This window comes from Lissotriton vulgaris, chromosome 11 (assembly GCF_964263255.1).
Source record: "Lissotriton vulgaris chromosome 11, aLisVul1.2, whole genome shotgun sequence".
NCBI classification, from domain to species: domain Eukaryota; kingdom Metazoa; phylum Chordata; class Amphibia; order Caudata; family Salamandridae; genus Lissotriton; species Lissotriton vulgaris.
In genome coordinates, this window is record NC_141699.1 from 143,624,488 (window position 1) to 143,640,182 (window position 15,695).

Genomic DNA, 15,695 nt, shown 5'->3' on the forward strand with positions numbered 1-15,695 from the left:
TGGTGCGTCAGCCGTGGCTCATGGACGTCTCTCTCAGCCACTCTACTACACCGGGGAGCTGTTCAGACGCACAGGCCCGCCGCATCATCGATGTCTTCGACGATTCTTTCTTTTCCTGGGGCCTGCAATTCTTGTCCGGGATCTTACTTAGAGCTGCCCGTTAGTGGCCCATGCAGAATCTCGGCGTGCGGCCGGAGCTCCTTCAAGATGCAGCCATCTCGGTCAGCTTTTAGCCACGCCCCTCAAGTTATGCAGAATTTAAACGTAACCCAGCATTATTAAATAGGTTTATTTAAAGAATAAGTCAGGGACCTTGCAAGAAGAATTAGCATGAAAAACACTGGGAGTCCTTTAAGACTGACTTAAGTAAATAATGTAATGGTGTAAAACATTTATTAAACAGTATTGTTGATTTGGCATCACACCACCAAAGTATTTAGAATGATCAAGGCTCTGTTATGGCACACCTTCAGTAAGAACATCCCTTCCTGCTTCAAGACCACCAAACATGAAGGTGACCTTCTCCCCTATACCATCATGATATGACTCAGACAAACACCTACAACTATTTAAAAAGTACCCTCTTGAATAAGACATTCACATGCACAGTCAATGCTGGACAGATCCTCTGGGCAACAAGCAAAAAGCCAATCCTGACAACTTAATTAGTTGCTTACTATTCACATACCTACCCTGCTTTGGAAAAATCATCATTAAAAACAATTGTCAACCAAAGTGAATCAATGCCACCACTGCCATGCTTTACAATTACCACTCGGGTGAACCAAGATCACACCAGAAAGTCCTGGAGAACGGAACGGCCGAAGAAGCCGTCTCTCCGGACTTGGCTGTCGAGGCAGTAGTGTCTAGCAAACGTGTGCAGCGAAGCCCACGTAGCTGCCCGACAGATGTCCTGCAAGGGGACTCCCCGACCCAGGGCAGTAGTAGCCGCCTTGGCCCGAGTGGAATGGGCCCTCAGCCCAACAGGAGGCTCCTTTTTCACCAAGGAGTAACAGACCTTGATACACAACACGACCCACCGAGAGATGGTCCGCTTGTGCACCGCCCGTCCCTTCTTCGCGCCCACGTAACCAACAAAGAGCTGGTGGTCCACCCGGAACTGGCATGTGCGGTCTAGATAAAAGGAAAGCGCACAGTTTGGGTCCAGACGGTGGAGCCTCTCTTCCTCTTTCGAAGGATGCGGAGGCGGAAAGAAGGTGGGCAAGGTGATGCACTGCCCGATATGAAAGGCTGTAACCACCATGGGCAGGTAGAAGGACGAGTTCTCAAGACAACTTTGTCCGGATGGACAGAGAGGAAAGGAGGTTTAGAAGATAGAGCCTGGAGCTCACTCACTTTCCTGGCAGAGGTGATGGCAACCAGGAATGCAGTCTTAATAGTCAGAAGACGAAGAGGGCAATTGTGAAGTGGCTCAAAAGGAGCGCACATCAAATAGGTTAGAACAAGGTTCAAGTCCCACTGAGTCATCACAAAAGGAACAGGAGGAAAGATTTGCGTGATACCTTTCAAGAATCTATTTACAACAGGGGACTTGAAAAGAGAATGCTGATCAGGAAGCCTCAAGAAGGCTGAAATGGCAGATTTGATAATGCCCAGAGCAGAGCCCGTCTGGGCAAGAGAAAGAAAGAAAAGGAGAACCTCTGAAAGGGGGGCAGAGAGGGGATCCACAGCCTTTGCTGTGCACCATGCCACAAATTTGTTCCACCTGCAGGCATATACCTATTTTGTGGAGGGTCGCCTAGCTGCCAGAATCACATCACAGACTTCAGGAGGCAAGTCAAATGGCCTCAACTGCCGCCGCTCAATCTCCACGCATGGAGGTGGAGGCTGGACAGGTTCGGGTGGAGGACCGTCCCCTGCTGCTGCGACAGAAGGTCCTCCTGAAGAGGCAGACGATTTGGGGGATCGACTGACATGCTGAGTAGCTGGGGATATCAGTACCTTCGTGCCCAGTCCGGCGCCACAAGGATGACTTGGGCCCGGTCGCGCCTGATCTTCTTCAGCACTCTGGGCAGAAGTGGTATAGGCAGAAAGGCGTACAACAGACCGCAACTCCACTCGCGACGTAAAGCGTCTCCAAGCGTGTGCTGCCTTGGAAATTCCAACACGCAGAACTGATGACATTGCGCGTTCTCTTCTGTGGCGAATAGATCTAACCAAGGATCTCCCCACTGCTGAAAGAGGCCTTACGCCACGTCCGAGTTCAGAAGCCATTCGTGATCCATCATGCACACAAGGCTGAGTTTGTCCGCCCTGGCATTCAGGGCACCCACAAGGTGTTGAACCCCCAGGGTGACGCCTTGGTGTTCCAGCCATTGCCAGAGGCTCAGAGCCTCCTGACAAAGGGTCCACGACCCCCCCCCCGCCCTGTTTGTTGCAGTACCACATGGTGGTGGTGTTGTTCGTGAACACCTGCACTACACTGCCCCAGACAGAGGGAAAGAAAGCTTTCAGTGCAAGCAGGATCACCTGCTTCTCCAGAAGGTTGATGTGGAGCCGGGACTCCGCCGGAGACCAGGGGCCTCTGATCTCCGCCTCGCCCATGTGGCCCCCCAAGCCCTGGAGGGACGCGTCCGTCACAAGTACGTGCTCCGGTTGGGGTAAAAAGAGAGATCTGCTGCTGACCCAATCGTGGTCCGTGAGCCACCACTGCGAGTGCCCTCCGAGATACGGACGTGGTCAGACAGGTTGCCCTGATGCTGGGCCCACTGAAACTTCAGGTCCCACTGCAGAGCCCGCATCCGCCACCTGGGGTGATGCACCAGAAGGATGCAGGAGGGCATCAGCCCAAGAAGCCGCAGCGTCAACCTGACCGAGACTCGGGATAAAGGCTGAAAGATCGGAATCAGAGCCTGAATATCCTGAACCCGCTGGTCGGGAGGATAAACCAGAAACTGCGCCGAGTCCAGAACCGCTCTGATGAAGAGGAGCTTCTGACAGGGGCACAGGTGCGACTTCGGCACATTGATGGAGAACCCCAGCAGGTGCAGGAGGTCGGCAGTAGTCTGGAAGTGGCTGACGACTGTCTGGGGCGAGCCCGCCTTCAACAACCAGTCGTCGATATAGGGGAAGACTGAGACCCCTGATCTGCGCAGATGAGCTACGACCACCGCCATCACTTTCGTGAACCCCAGAGTGGCGCTGGTAAGGCCAAAGGGGAGCACGGTAAACTGAAAGTGCTCGTGGCCTACTGTGAACCGCAGGTAACGACGGTGAGCCGGCAGGACGGGGATATGGAAATAAGCGTCCTGCAAGTCCAACGCTACTATCCAGTCTCCAGGGTCCAGAGCAGCTAGGACCTGAGCTAAAGTCAGCATCTTGAACTTCTCCTTCCGGAGGAAGCTGTTGACGCTCCAAATATGACGGTCCAATATAGGGCGTAGGCATCCTTTGCCCTTCTTGGGTACCAGAAAGTAGTGGGAGTAGCAACCACGTCCTACTTCTGGCCCAGGACCGCGCTCGACGGCCCCCTTGGCCAAGAGGACCATAACTTCCTCCTGCAGAAGTTGCAAGTGATCCCATGACAAGCGGTGGTACTGCGGTGGCATGGCTGGAGGGGTCGCCTCAAAGGGGAGGGAGTAGCCCCGTCGGACGATTTGCAGCACCCACCTGTCCGATCTGATGGTACGCCAGTGAAGGACGTGATGCCGAACCCTGCCCCCCCACTGGCATTGAATGGGCCTGAAAGCTCGGACTAGGAGGGCTTTGAGGCAGATGCTGCAGGGGTGGATGTGGACTGACCTTGCCATTGTCCCCCGGCACGGCCCCGGCGGTTACCAAGTCCGCGACCGCGTTGAGGTTGGTTCTGCGGCCTGTGGCTAGCTGGACGTGTGGGGGCCCCTTCCTTGGCCACGAAAGGGGCAAAAGGCGGAAGTTTGCTGGCGTTGGCCGAGGCCCAACAACTTGGCCGTATCCCTGGAGTCCTTGAAACGCTCCAACGCATTGTCTGCCTTGTCGCGAAAGAGGCGACGGCCATCAAAAGGCATGTCCATGAGGGTGGCCTGGACATCCCCCAAAAAGTTGGCGGATCTCAGCCAGGCGTGGTGGCGAACGACCCCTGATGTTGCAATCGCCCTACCCAGCGAGTCCGTAGTACAAGTCCACACCCTATCGAGTAGCGTGCTGCATCCCGTCCCTCCGCTAGGGCTTGGGTAAGCTTTGCCCGGATCTCCATCAGGCACTGCGGCAGCACTTCCGCAACCGTATCCCACAGAGAGTGGGTGTAACGGCCCAAAAGGCAGGCGGTGTCAGGGAGGAGAACAGTTTCTTCCCAAACTGATTGTACCTTTTGGATTCCCGATCAGGAGGAGCGGTCGGGAATGCGGTCTGGGATGTAGAGGCCTGGATCTCCAGGCTCTCGGGCGAGGTGAACGGACAGGAAGCTGGGGTCGCCCGGAGCCGGGCGGTGGCGTCGGGCCGCGTTCCGATCTACAGGGAGGCTTGTAGAGGGCTTGGACCAAGTGCCCAACAGAACGTCAGTGAGGGCTTCGTTAAACAACAGGAGAGGCTCCGAGGAGCTTGCCTGCAGTTTGAGCACCTCAGTGAGGAGGTTAGTCCTCACGGCCACGACAGGGAGCTCAAGAGCCAAGGCCTTAGCTGCCCTAGTCAACACCACACTTTAAGCAGCCCCCTCCTCCGAGCCACGGTTGGAGGGGAGACAAAACCAGTGCCGGTCGAAGTGTCCAGCCCACTGGCCTCCCCCAGCTCCTCTGGCCAGTCCTGGCTCAACTGGCACTGCAGTGCCAGAGGGTCCTCAGACCCCTCCCAGTTCTCCTCGTCATCCATCTCCTGATAGTCAGGGAAAGGAAAAATTATGGAGCCGAGTCGTCGATGAAAGGCTCACTGATTGGCGTCGAAGACAGTGCCGGGCGGGGCCGCTCCTACACCGGACCCGGAACCAGGGACGACGTCGTCCGGGGACGGCGTCATGGGCGACACCTTTGGTGATGGCGCCAGCGGAGGGGTCATAAGGTCGACTGGCAATGTCCCGGATCTAGGCATGGATCCTGAGGAACCCTTTTGGCGTCGGGACCTGAGTCGTCGACGGCGCCGAGGCTGAAGCACCCGACGGCGCTGGGGTTGGAGCCACCGGCCCGCTAGGGCTCCCAGACAGACCCGCAGAGCCCGAAGGCGTCTCGGCGGGTTCCGATGGAGAGAAGTGCAACCTCATGACCGTGAGGAAAGCACTAATCTTCTCCGGCGTCGCGTGCAGCCCAGGGACCGGCGGGTATGGAGCTGGACGCGGCCCTTGCGGCTCCGGCAGAGCCGCGTGGGCGGTGTCGCCCGAACCCCCGACTGCATCGCGCGAGCTTCGGAAGAGCGATGACGCTTCTTCGACTTCTTTTTTGAGTGCCTCGACTTACCTGAGGACTTGGAGCCCGACGAGTGGTGTTGACTCGTCGAGCAGCGATGACTGCAGCCCCGCGACCGGTCCCTCGACCTCCTTGTGGACCGGGACCTCGAGCAGCGCGGGCCGACTGCCGGAGCTCGAGTCGGTTACGAGACCGATTCCACTCAGCCTTCGAGGTCAAGGCCCGGCAGTCGGGCGCGACTTGTCATCGTGGTCGGCTCAGAGACAGGAAAGGCACCAACGGTGGGGGTCGGTCACCGACATCAAGCGGTGACAATCCTCAAGGTTGTCCTAACCGGCACCGCGAGTCGAAGATCGACTCGAGAGGTGATCCAAAATGGTGCACAGACAAAATATCGACTCCAAAATATCGAATGGACAAAATATCGAGTTAAAAATATCGACAACAATAATTTATCGATAACAAAAATATCGTTGGTCAAAATATCGAATAAAATAATGATAAAAAAATATTGAGTACAAAAATATCGACTCAAAAATATTGACAAGACAAAATATTGATAAATAGTCAAAGTAAAAAATATAGATAATATGTAGAAAAAAGGTTAAAAAAAATATATATATTTTTATTAATAGTAATATAAATTGTAGTTAATGTTTAGGAGCGGGATGTTGGGTTAATAGGGGATAAGGGTGGGGAGTAATTTAATAATAATTAATTAATATATGTTTGTAAATATTTTTAATTAATAATTAATTGGTAATTAATTAATATTAATTAATAAATATAATTTTGTACATATTTTTAATTAGTAATTAATTGGTAATTAAATAATATTAATTAGTTAATTACATTAATTAGAGTAATTTATTTATATATATAATTTTTAGTTATTGTTAAATAATTAATTGGGAAAAAATAATATTAATTATTAAATTAAATTAATTACAGCTAATGTGCTAATATATTTACTTTATTGTTATTGTTAATTAATAATTAATTGGTAATTAAATAATATTAATTAATTTTGGGTAAATGAGTATTTTAAGGGTTCTGGGTCAGTTTTCAGTTTTTGGGTAAAAGGGTATTTTTAGGGTTCAGGGTCAGTTTTCAGTTTTTGGGTAAAGGGGTATTTTTAGAGTACAGGGTCAGTTTTCAGTTTTTGGGTAAAGGGGTATTTTTAGGGTTCAGGGTCAGTTTTCAGTTTTTGTGTAAAGGGGTATTTTTAGGGTTCAGGGTCAGTTTTCGGGTAAAGGGGTATTTTTAGGGTTCAGGGCCAGTTTTCAGTTTTTGGGTAAAGGGGTATTTTTAGGGTTCAGGGTTAGTTTTCAGTTTTTGTGTAAAGGGGTATTTTTAGGGTTCAGGGTCAGTTTTCAGTTCTTGGGTAAAGGGGTATTTTTTGGGTTCAGGGTCAGTTTTCAGTTTTTGGGTAAAGGGGTATTTTTAGGGTTCAGGGTCAGTTTTGGGTTTTTGGGCAAAGGGGTATTTTTAGGGTTAAGGGTCAGTTTTCAGTTCTTGGGTAAAGGGGTATTCTTTGGGTTCAGGGTCAGTTTTCCCTACTGTTGCACCCACTGGAGTGGGAATAGTAATTTTAACCCCTACGCTATCCAACGCTTTCCCTACGCTTGCACTCTTTGGAGTGGGAATAGTATTTTTTACACTTCTGGTATCGTACGGTAATATAATAGTATCTTATTTAATTATAGTATGTTACTATATATATATGTTTTAACAAATAAGATTGTAAACATTTTTTTTATTATTTTCATTTATTATTTAATTATTATAAGATAATTTAAGTATTTTTAAGTATATTTTAGTAATTAAATTTGAATATTAATTTAATTTAACACTGTTTTTAATAAAGTCGATATTTTTTACAACTATATTATTGTAAACGATATTTTGTCCACGATATTTTTGTAAGTCGATATTTTGTCCCTCGATATTATTTCAGTGATCCATCCAAAATAGATCAAAAAGTGAGTCAAAAAACTACTAAGAGTACTGCTCTTTCTGGATCTGCGCTTGCTGGCGTGGAAAAAAGAATAACTGACGTCAGCGAGCGAGGGCAGCGTCTAAGTGCTCCGGCGACGTCATCCCGGCGATCACGACGCCGACGACGGACGCGGAGCCGCAGACGACGCCTACCAACGTGCAGGGGTACTGCTACGCAAAACTTTCCAAATCCAGTCTGACGCCTGGGGATATTCTAAGGTAAGGAATATAACACTAACCTGTTTCTTTCAGATGGACCACTGATTTGCTACCAATCTGAGTTTTATCCACATGGCCATTGTAATGTCTGCTTCAGGCAAAATGAAAAATATTAAAGCAATCATGGGTATATTGTGGGTGTAACAATCGCAACAAGAAATTCTTTCATTGATCCCTTGGAATGTGTCATGACCATTTACTCAATATTCAGTTTGTTACACCAGCACCTTTTCTCTATCCGATATACAAAATATGACATTAAAATCCACTGTAGCTATTGGGGAAAGGTGGTCCTCTCAATCTGGCCAATCATTCAGCAGAACATATAGTAAAACTGGTAAGTTGAAAGGAATAGTATGAGGATTCAATGGTGTGGGTCTTTTGGGGAAAAATGGCTCTTTGATGCACGGATTATGCACACATTTTACAAGCTGTTTTCAGAGAACATTTTATTTGGATTTAACTACTGTCCTACCTTGAGCAGTATTCCACTCAGGCTGCTAACCAAATTATTTGTGCTTTGCAGTAAAGGAATAATGTCCAATGCTCTAGACAGAGCCTCAGCATGTGGCAACTGAAGGGTCTCTTCCACTACCTCTTCTACGGTGTCTTCTTCACTTAACTTTATGTTGGCACCTTGGAGAAGCAGTGTCTCTATGTACATCTGGAGGGCTGCATCGCTGTTCAAGTGAAAGGTCCTGAAGAGAAACATCATTATTCAACAACATTTTGCTAGAAAAGTCAGAAATAAATGTATATGTGAGACAAGATCATTTGCAGGATTCACAATTTAAAACTGAAACACTTATTAAAGTTGTTTTTTCCAGTAAACTTCCCTGTATTAATTTTTGTTTTTTTCCACAGTGTGGGCTTAGTCCAAAGCGACTATTAACTGGTTTGCATGTATGAAAGAGATTAGATTAGAAGGTGGTTTACAGCAATAGGTGGTGTAACAATACATAAAGGGACAATGCTACAAATGAATTCAAACTGCTTTACAGACAAGAAGAAATTATAAATAGGACATGGAATCAAAAAATAAATCTATAGTAAAATAAATATATACAATTGAATATTACCTGCAGTACTTCAGTAGAAGGGTATTGTCCACTTTTGGATTCTGCACAAGGGTCCTAATGAGCGTTTTCTTTCTCTCTGAACAGAGACGAAATACAGACTGAAAAGAAATCTGGAAAAAAAGATGAAAAACAGTCATGTAGGGAAAGAAATGTGTGCTTATATATAGAAAACAAAATAAATCCTTAGAATACCTTGAGGTGCTTCTTCATCAAAGCAGTCCCATTGGAGGTTGGGAATGTAAAATGTTTGGTGGATTCTAACAGATGGCTGATAAGGATGAATAGGTGCATCTACTTTACCTTAATATAGATGTTGGAGAAACACTTGCTTTATTATCCAACTCTGTCTACATACATCTATACTTATTTTCTTATTACCTCTGTAGCTGGAAGGTAGATCCATGCATTCACTACCATTACTGTGGAGAATGTACGTAATGCCTCTAAAGTTTGCTCTCATGATACCCACAAAGTAAACGATGAACACTTCAGCATTTCTGCTAAATAACTCTGGCTGAATATCCCTTTTGTATATAACTATATTTCCTCTCCTGTTTCTTTGCTGGCCTAGGAAGATTTACATATTTGCGCTGCACCTCTATTAATTAATGGAGCAGACCAATCAATTCCTAAAAGGTATTATCGGGCCTGCTTTTAGTCTGCCTGTAAACTACTGGAGATATGGCATCTATAACAGTACTGGATATTGGAAACATGCACCATCTGTACAATTTACGAGTCTTAACCCTTCCTTTTTCTACAGGTTGAAAGTCTTTTTTCAGTCTTTGGACCATTAAAAAAATTATTAAAATGCAATTTTAAAAACTATACATACCAAATGCTATGAGGGCAAAGTGCCAACATTTCTGATACTTTCGATTGTGGGCATGAAAGAGTGCTATCTATCGATCACTATAGAAGACTAAGTTACTTATGTTGGGTACTCTACACACAGATTTCTCACCTTTTCAATTCCCACCCCAAGGTGCTAGACTTGATTCTGAACTTTTTGGTAGCAATTGCTCCCTCACAACCTTAAGTGGCATCACTTGACTCAACGGCTGAATCACAACACCTCCGGAAGTGACGAAACACAGTGGTAGATAAGCACCAACCCTCACAAACTGACATCAGTTTTCTTTCAAAACTTTTAAGTACCGCTCCAACCTGGTTCCAAGGACAGATTGGGACCCTGTTAGAAACCTAAAGTCCACTCCTCCGAATGATGAGGCGAGAGGGTATTAAGGAATCTGCTGTTAAAAGTACCCACTTGAACTTTGTCCATGTCCCACTGGGTAACATGCTTTAAACCATCACCGGGTACAGATGTCGCCTGTGGTCCAACAGATGACGCCTGTTGCGTTCTTACGCCCTGACATGTTGGCAGTAATATTTACAAATATATTCACAGCCAAGGTATAAAACAGTAGACTGCCATCAAGATAATGCGAGTGGATCAGGCATAGAACTGTTGACATTCCCTCACATCATCAAAAGATCCACAACCTTGCACCTACAGTTCAGGGGTTGGGTGGGAAGAGCTGCAGCCTCGTAATTTTAATTGTCAATATGTGAATAAACTTCATGTAGAGATGCTTTCACTGTCTACTAAAAAGATCTGTGGTTAGGCTGGGTGTATTTTTCAGAGCCTGAAAATAACTGTACTTCTAATCAAGAAGCATTCCTTAGAACTAGCAATAGGAGCCAGATCCACTATTCAAAGATGGCTTCCCGGTTTACAAAGCAAGATAGCTAGACTATGGTTTAGAGACTGGCAAGAGAGAGAATTTTATCAGTGAGAAAGGGACACGGAACCAAAAGGAAACTAAATCCCCTTGGAAGAAAGCTTATGTCATGAGAGCGTTACACCTTAAGACTATCTGCTGAAAAAACATAACTAGGGTTCTTGGGCAAGCCTTCCTTCCATGGTACACTTGACTCTAGAGACCAGGTAAAGAGTATTACCTTTTGCTTTTATCTTTACGATTTCTATTTTTTGAACGGGTCTTCTTTAGGCATCATTATTTATTGTCTGCTGGGTTGCTGTGAGCATTATAACCAAACTCGAAGTATGAAGGATATCACTAAATGTCTTGGTGCTAAACATGCTAAGCACCTCTGTCTTCCTTTGATTAATCCACAAACAGACTTGCTCTCAATCTGGAAGCCTGCTGCCTGTTTGGCCAAGCATTTTACAAATAGTAAAAGTCATAAGTACACAACCAGGACCTGACCTCCTTGCTCACATAAAGCGAGTAAACCATATTCTAGGGTAAAGCTGAAGTAACATCAGTTGGATATACCAGCATTGAACATACATACGGATAGCAGCAGTTACCGGATTAGGTGGACGGCGGCGAGTCGCGGCGTACTAAATGACACGCAGCGTGAAAATTGTGCCCTGCTGCTAATCTATAAGACATACCCATTTTCCTGTATGGTAATGGACTCCTGATGATTCCCCAGGAGCCTTTTGAGACGGTGCAAAACCGTGAGTTTTTTATAAAAACGTCCTAATAAGGTTTTTTCTCAAAATTCTTTTTCGCATTTATATCCACAGGGTTTGGACGTGCCTTAGCGAGCACGGACCGCCCGTGGATTTCACTTTACGGTCCTGACGAAAGCTGAGCCGAATATGGCATTTAACAGCAGAAACATGTTGACCTTTTTTTAGGACACAGTGGTTTCCAAAAAAATCACTACATTGTCCTCACTTGTTTTTAATGTGACCAGCTGACCTACGAATAAAGTTGTTTAGAGGTACCGCTGGGATCTTTTAAATTAGCACACACATCACTGAGCACACACTGTCTGTTTCACAAATAACCTGCTCCGCTGCAATCACAGGCGTTGAAGCACACGGTGGGGTGGGGGGGGGGGGGGGGGGGGGGGTGGGGCGGGGGGGGGGGGGGGGGGGGGGACATTCGGTCTCCCTCGTGGGAACCCCATGATGAAGCATGTCACCACTAGGGTGAATGAGGGTTCTTTTTACAAATAGTGTCTTCCCTCTTACGAATAGAGTTGTCTTTCTTTCCCGTTCTCTGTACCTTTTCTAAGTGTTTTCTTAATTTTCTAATTTCACACATTACTTTGACTGTGAGTCACTCTTTAGTTGTTGTAAGATAATTGATAGGGGTAGAAGAGTGACCTATAAATCCCTCACTCTGACATACACTGAAACATGCATCTTTTGTCTTTGTAATTATCACACACAGGTAGTCACCTAACACCATTTTAGGGAAGTGTCTGATCATTCATAATGTGTCACAAGGTAACCCATATTACAGTGTAACTGCTGAAGACTGTTATCTGAGCATACAATACCCTTCTCCACATACAACAGTACATTTATGCTTTTCAAGATAATTACAAGCCTAACACCTTCTGAAAACAAACACTGCAGTTACTTACACCAAGTTTACCAAGCTCGATACCCCATTCAGCATCATTAATAAGGTCTTGAAACTTCTTTATCTCGTCATCTTCGCTGCAGAGGCTGGCTAGCTGTGCCCCAACGACGGCCACGGCCTGAAATAAGTCAATTAGAAATGCTTTTTCAAGACTGCAGAAAAATGCACATACTGCCTTACTCAGGACTTTCCAGTAATAACGTAGCACTACATTAACAGAAGTCAGCAGTGACAATATAAGGCAGTGGTGGAAACAGCATGGCAGGTAAATGAGAACAGAACATTAATCCTAGTTCATCATCATGAGTATGCTCATTATATACATAAACAGTGAATACAATCACCCAATTATCCTAAAGAACATATTTTAAAGGGAAGCTTCTAACAAAAATATTTCTTTCACACATTTTAAAACTGCCTAGCCGAAAACAACATTTCCCTTTTTTTATTTTCCAAATCAACAATCTTGAGGAAGGACCTCAAGACCTAGCTCTTCGACAGATCCGGAGCCGCCCCTCCCCCCTTAGCACCTTGAGACCCTCATGGGTGAGTAGTGCGCTTTACAAACCCCTGATTGATTGATCTACCTTCAGTAAAGCTCTTTCTGGTGGATACCCCATCTAACCGCAGATGCATCACCTTTAGAATGTCCCCAGCCGGTTAACTGGAGCCTTAACAGTCAAACAGCATTGCTCCTGCTCACCAGTAGGTGGTGACATGCAGCTCCTCGTTAACTTGGCTACGCCCTGAAGTATCAATGAAGCCACATATAAGCGCCACACCTGCGCTTCAACACCAGTTGCTAAATTGATTTGCAGACCTCCAATTTTGGGCCTTTTTAGACAGAAAAATAGACAAGGGAGGGCTGTAAGAATCATCTGCAGTCAATAGAATATCCATCAGAAACTGCGTTAACGCAGGATTCTCCTAACCGCAGATTCCGCACTTTGCAATAGATATCAAAGCAGTACCTCCCAAGGCGGTGGGGTCAGTGGAATTGCTAAGACCAAAACGTCCTGCAAGTCCAAATGAGCGATATGCCCTTCCCGTCAGACCTGGCTGTGAAGTCAGTGGTACGTCATGAATGTGTGTACTGATGCCCGATCACAGCCTTACAGATGTCATGGACAAGCCCTCCATGTGCCAGCACAGTGGTGGCAGTCTTGGACCTGGGGAAACGGATCCTTAGCTCCTTGAGGCTTCTTCTTAGCCAGTGCATAGCACATCTTAATACAGAGCACTATGCACCTTGTCAAAGTTCTTTTCTGCAAGGGCTTGCTTTTATTTGCCTCAAGAGAACCCCCCAAAAAAACCTTCCGATTGTCCACCCGCTCTTTTGGGGTCAGGAGGATGAAGTCTCCCCTTCTCTTTGAGAGGTGAGGGGGAGCAATGAACATTGGGAGAGTGATGGATTGCCCAGCATGAAAAGCAGTCAAAAAGGCTGCGTTAGTACTCAACACCACTTTTTAGGGTACAAAGGTGGTGTAAGGTGGCTGCACTGAGAGAACCTGGAGTTCACTCGGGTGACGAGTTGAAGTCACCACAACCAGAAAAACAGTTTTCAGAGTCAAGATACTTAGTGGGCAGCTGTGCATTGATTTACATGGCATGCACATTAGAAAAGTTAAGACCAAATGAAGATCCCACTATGGAATCACAAAGGAGTTGGGTGGAAACAAACAATCAAACCTTTTAGAAACCTCTTCACAACAGGAGATTTGAACAAGAATGTTAGTCTGGACAACCTTGGAGAAGCTTGCGGACCTCATCCAGATATAGCACCGAAGCACCAAACACCACGCCGATCCCACCGACCGTATCCATCAGTCATCTCCAAGCCTGAGTATCAAACCTTTGCTGCACCTCGCCTACCCTGGATCCTTTGGGTTTAAAGTTGTGCATAGGTCGTCTTAACCTACTGGCCGAATTTGGTCCACTAGGTCCCACGCTGCGTGGGAGTAGTGGCCTAGGAGGCAGATGGTGTTTACAAAAGGCATGCCATGGCTGCCAGAAGAAAACATGTGCTTGCCAAAAGTCTCTATTGGTCAGGAGGAGTTTCAGAGAAGGTGTTTGGGCTCTCTTTACTGGTTCACACATGAACCACCAAACTCTCTGGCTTAGGATGTGTGTGAGGAACTCAGAGTTGCCTGGCGCTGGTCTACGGCGATGAGACCTGTTAAATGAAGGTACAAAAGATCGTTTTGTCCAAGTGCCCAAGAGGGTATCCGTAAGGGTGTTATGTGCCGACTGTATTTTTATGTATTTTTAGACACCACAATGAAAGACATCCACCATGGGGTTCCGGAGTAAATATGCACTTTTCCCTTAAAAACAAACAAGCACTGAAAAGTTCAACACATTTGACACTTGGAAACTTTTTCTAGAAAAACTTGGTATAAATGTGGTTACTTTGAGTTACTTTAGGCACCCAAATCTGACAGGAAGCCAGTCAAGATGACCCACAAGTTCCACCGAAACATTCACCTTAGAAGACGAAGCAGTCTTCATGAAGTTCCAGGCACTTTTTATCCCTTTGCTATAGATTTCTATGGAAGTGGTCCTGATGGAAGGGATGCAGGATGCTGAAAATGCTCAGATCCAGTGGATGGGTTGTGGTCAAAAACGGCCTGCCTGCAACTACTCCTTGGTCCACAAATTAGTTAAGGCGCTCCTAGTCACAGGTGTCAACGTCCCTCGAAGTCTTCTGTGTCCTAGCAGAAGTTTACCCGCCACTGGGACACCAGTTGCCTGGTATCGTGGTTACATTAGTCAAATATTCTTCTGGGAGATAACTTGCCTTTCGGGTGGCCAAGCTGCACTTCAATGACTCTCTCCGGTTCAGCTGACTCAGTGCAATTTTGGGTGTTGAGTCTTGGTCTTTGGTGTTGCACGGTGACGAGAAACAGAGGCTTGAAGATTTGGGCTACCAGCTCGCACCAGCAGGCTTCATCAACTGTTGTTGCCCTGTGCTGTGAACAGGTGGTCAGCCAACTGACACTTGAGGTCTTTTGCCTCAGCTGGACTCCAGAGACGACTTCTCTCAGGACACTGCATGCAGAGTCCCTTGTCCTTTGCTAACCACCAGTTTCAGCAGGTGCAATCTCTTTGCCGATTCCTTGGTGGAGCAGGGCCGTCCTCCTGTGGTCCTCGTCTACAGTCCACAGAGATTGGGGTGCCAGGGGTGCCCAAATTATACTTAGAGAATGCCCTCAGGGCAGGATGCGATAGGTAGTCAATGGACTTCCAGGTTCCCTCCCTCCTCAGGACTACTTCCTGTGAAGCGTGGCGTCTGGCTATCCTGGGATGCACCATTCTGCTCGCTTTCAACATGGCAGAACTCATCTCTTGGCATCCAGGGCTCCCTAGCCCAATTCAGAGGAGTGGCTATTAGGAAGGCTACTTGCCTTTAAAAAAACGGTTTGGGAGCTGGTTTCCCCTTTCCATCCTGAGTGCAAGTCTGTCTACCTCAACAGCAGTCCAGCCCCTATCCCAAGTGTTCCCCATTTGCTCTTCAAACGTTGCTTCGCCTAAGAAGCTTGCCTGTGGGGCCAACACCAATGTGGCTTCCTGCTAGGGAGAGGCTACACCTCTCTGCCACACAGGCTGCTATTGCTTTCTTTCTTGAGTGTTGTATGTACATCGCCCCAGAAAGCCAG

The 15,695-nt window shown here is 46.7% G+C and overlaps 1 protein-coding gene across 1 annotated transcript in view; it reads right to left on the minus strand.

Moving 5' to 3' along the window:
• The window catches only part of KNTC1 (kinetochore associated 1), a 926,084-nt gene that overhangs the window by 347,764 nt on the left and 562,625 nt on the right, over positions 1–15,695 (minus strand). The window contains exons 42-44 of the mRNA XM_086942947.1: positions 12,041–12,157; positions 8,630–8,739; positions 8,026–8,248 (exon numbers count right to left, since the gene is read on the minus strand). Of these exons, the coding sequence (XP_086799073.1) occupies positions 8,026–8,248; positions 8,630–8,739; positions 12,041–12,157 (450 nt within the window). The remainder of the gene's footprint in view (positions 1–8,025; positions 8,249–8,629; positions 8,740–12,040; positions 12,158–15,695) is intronic.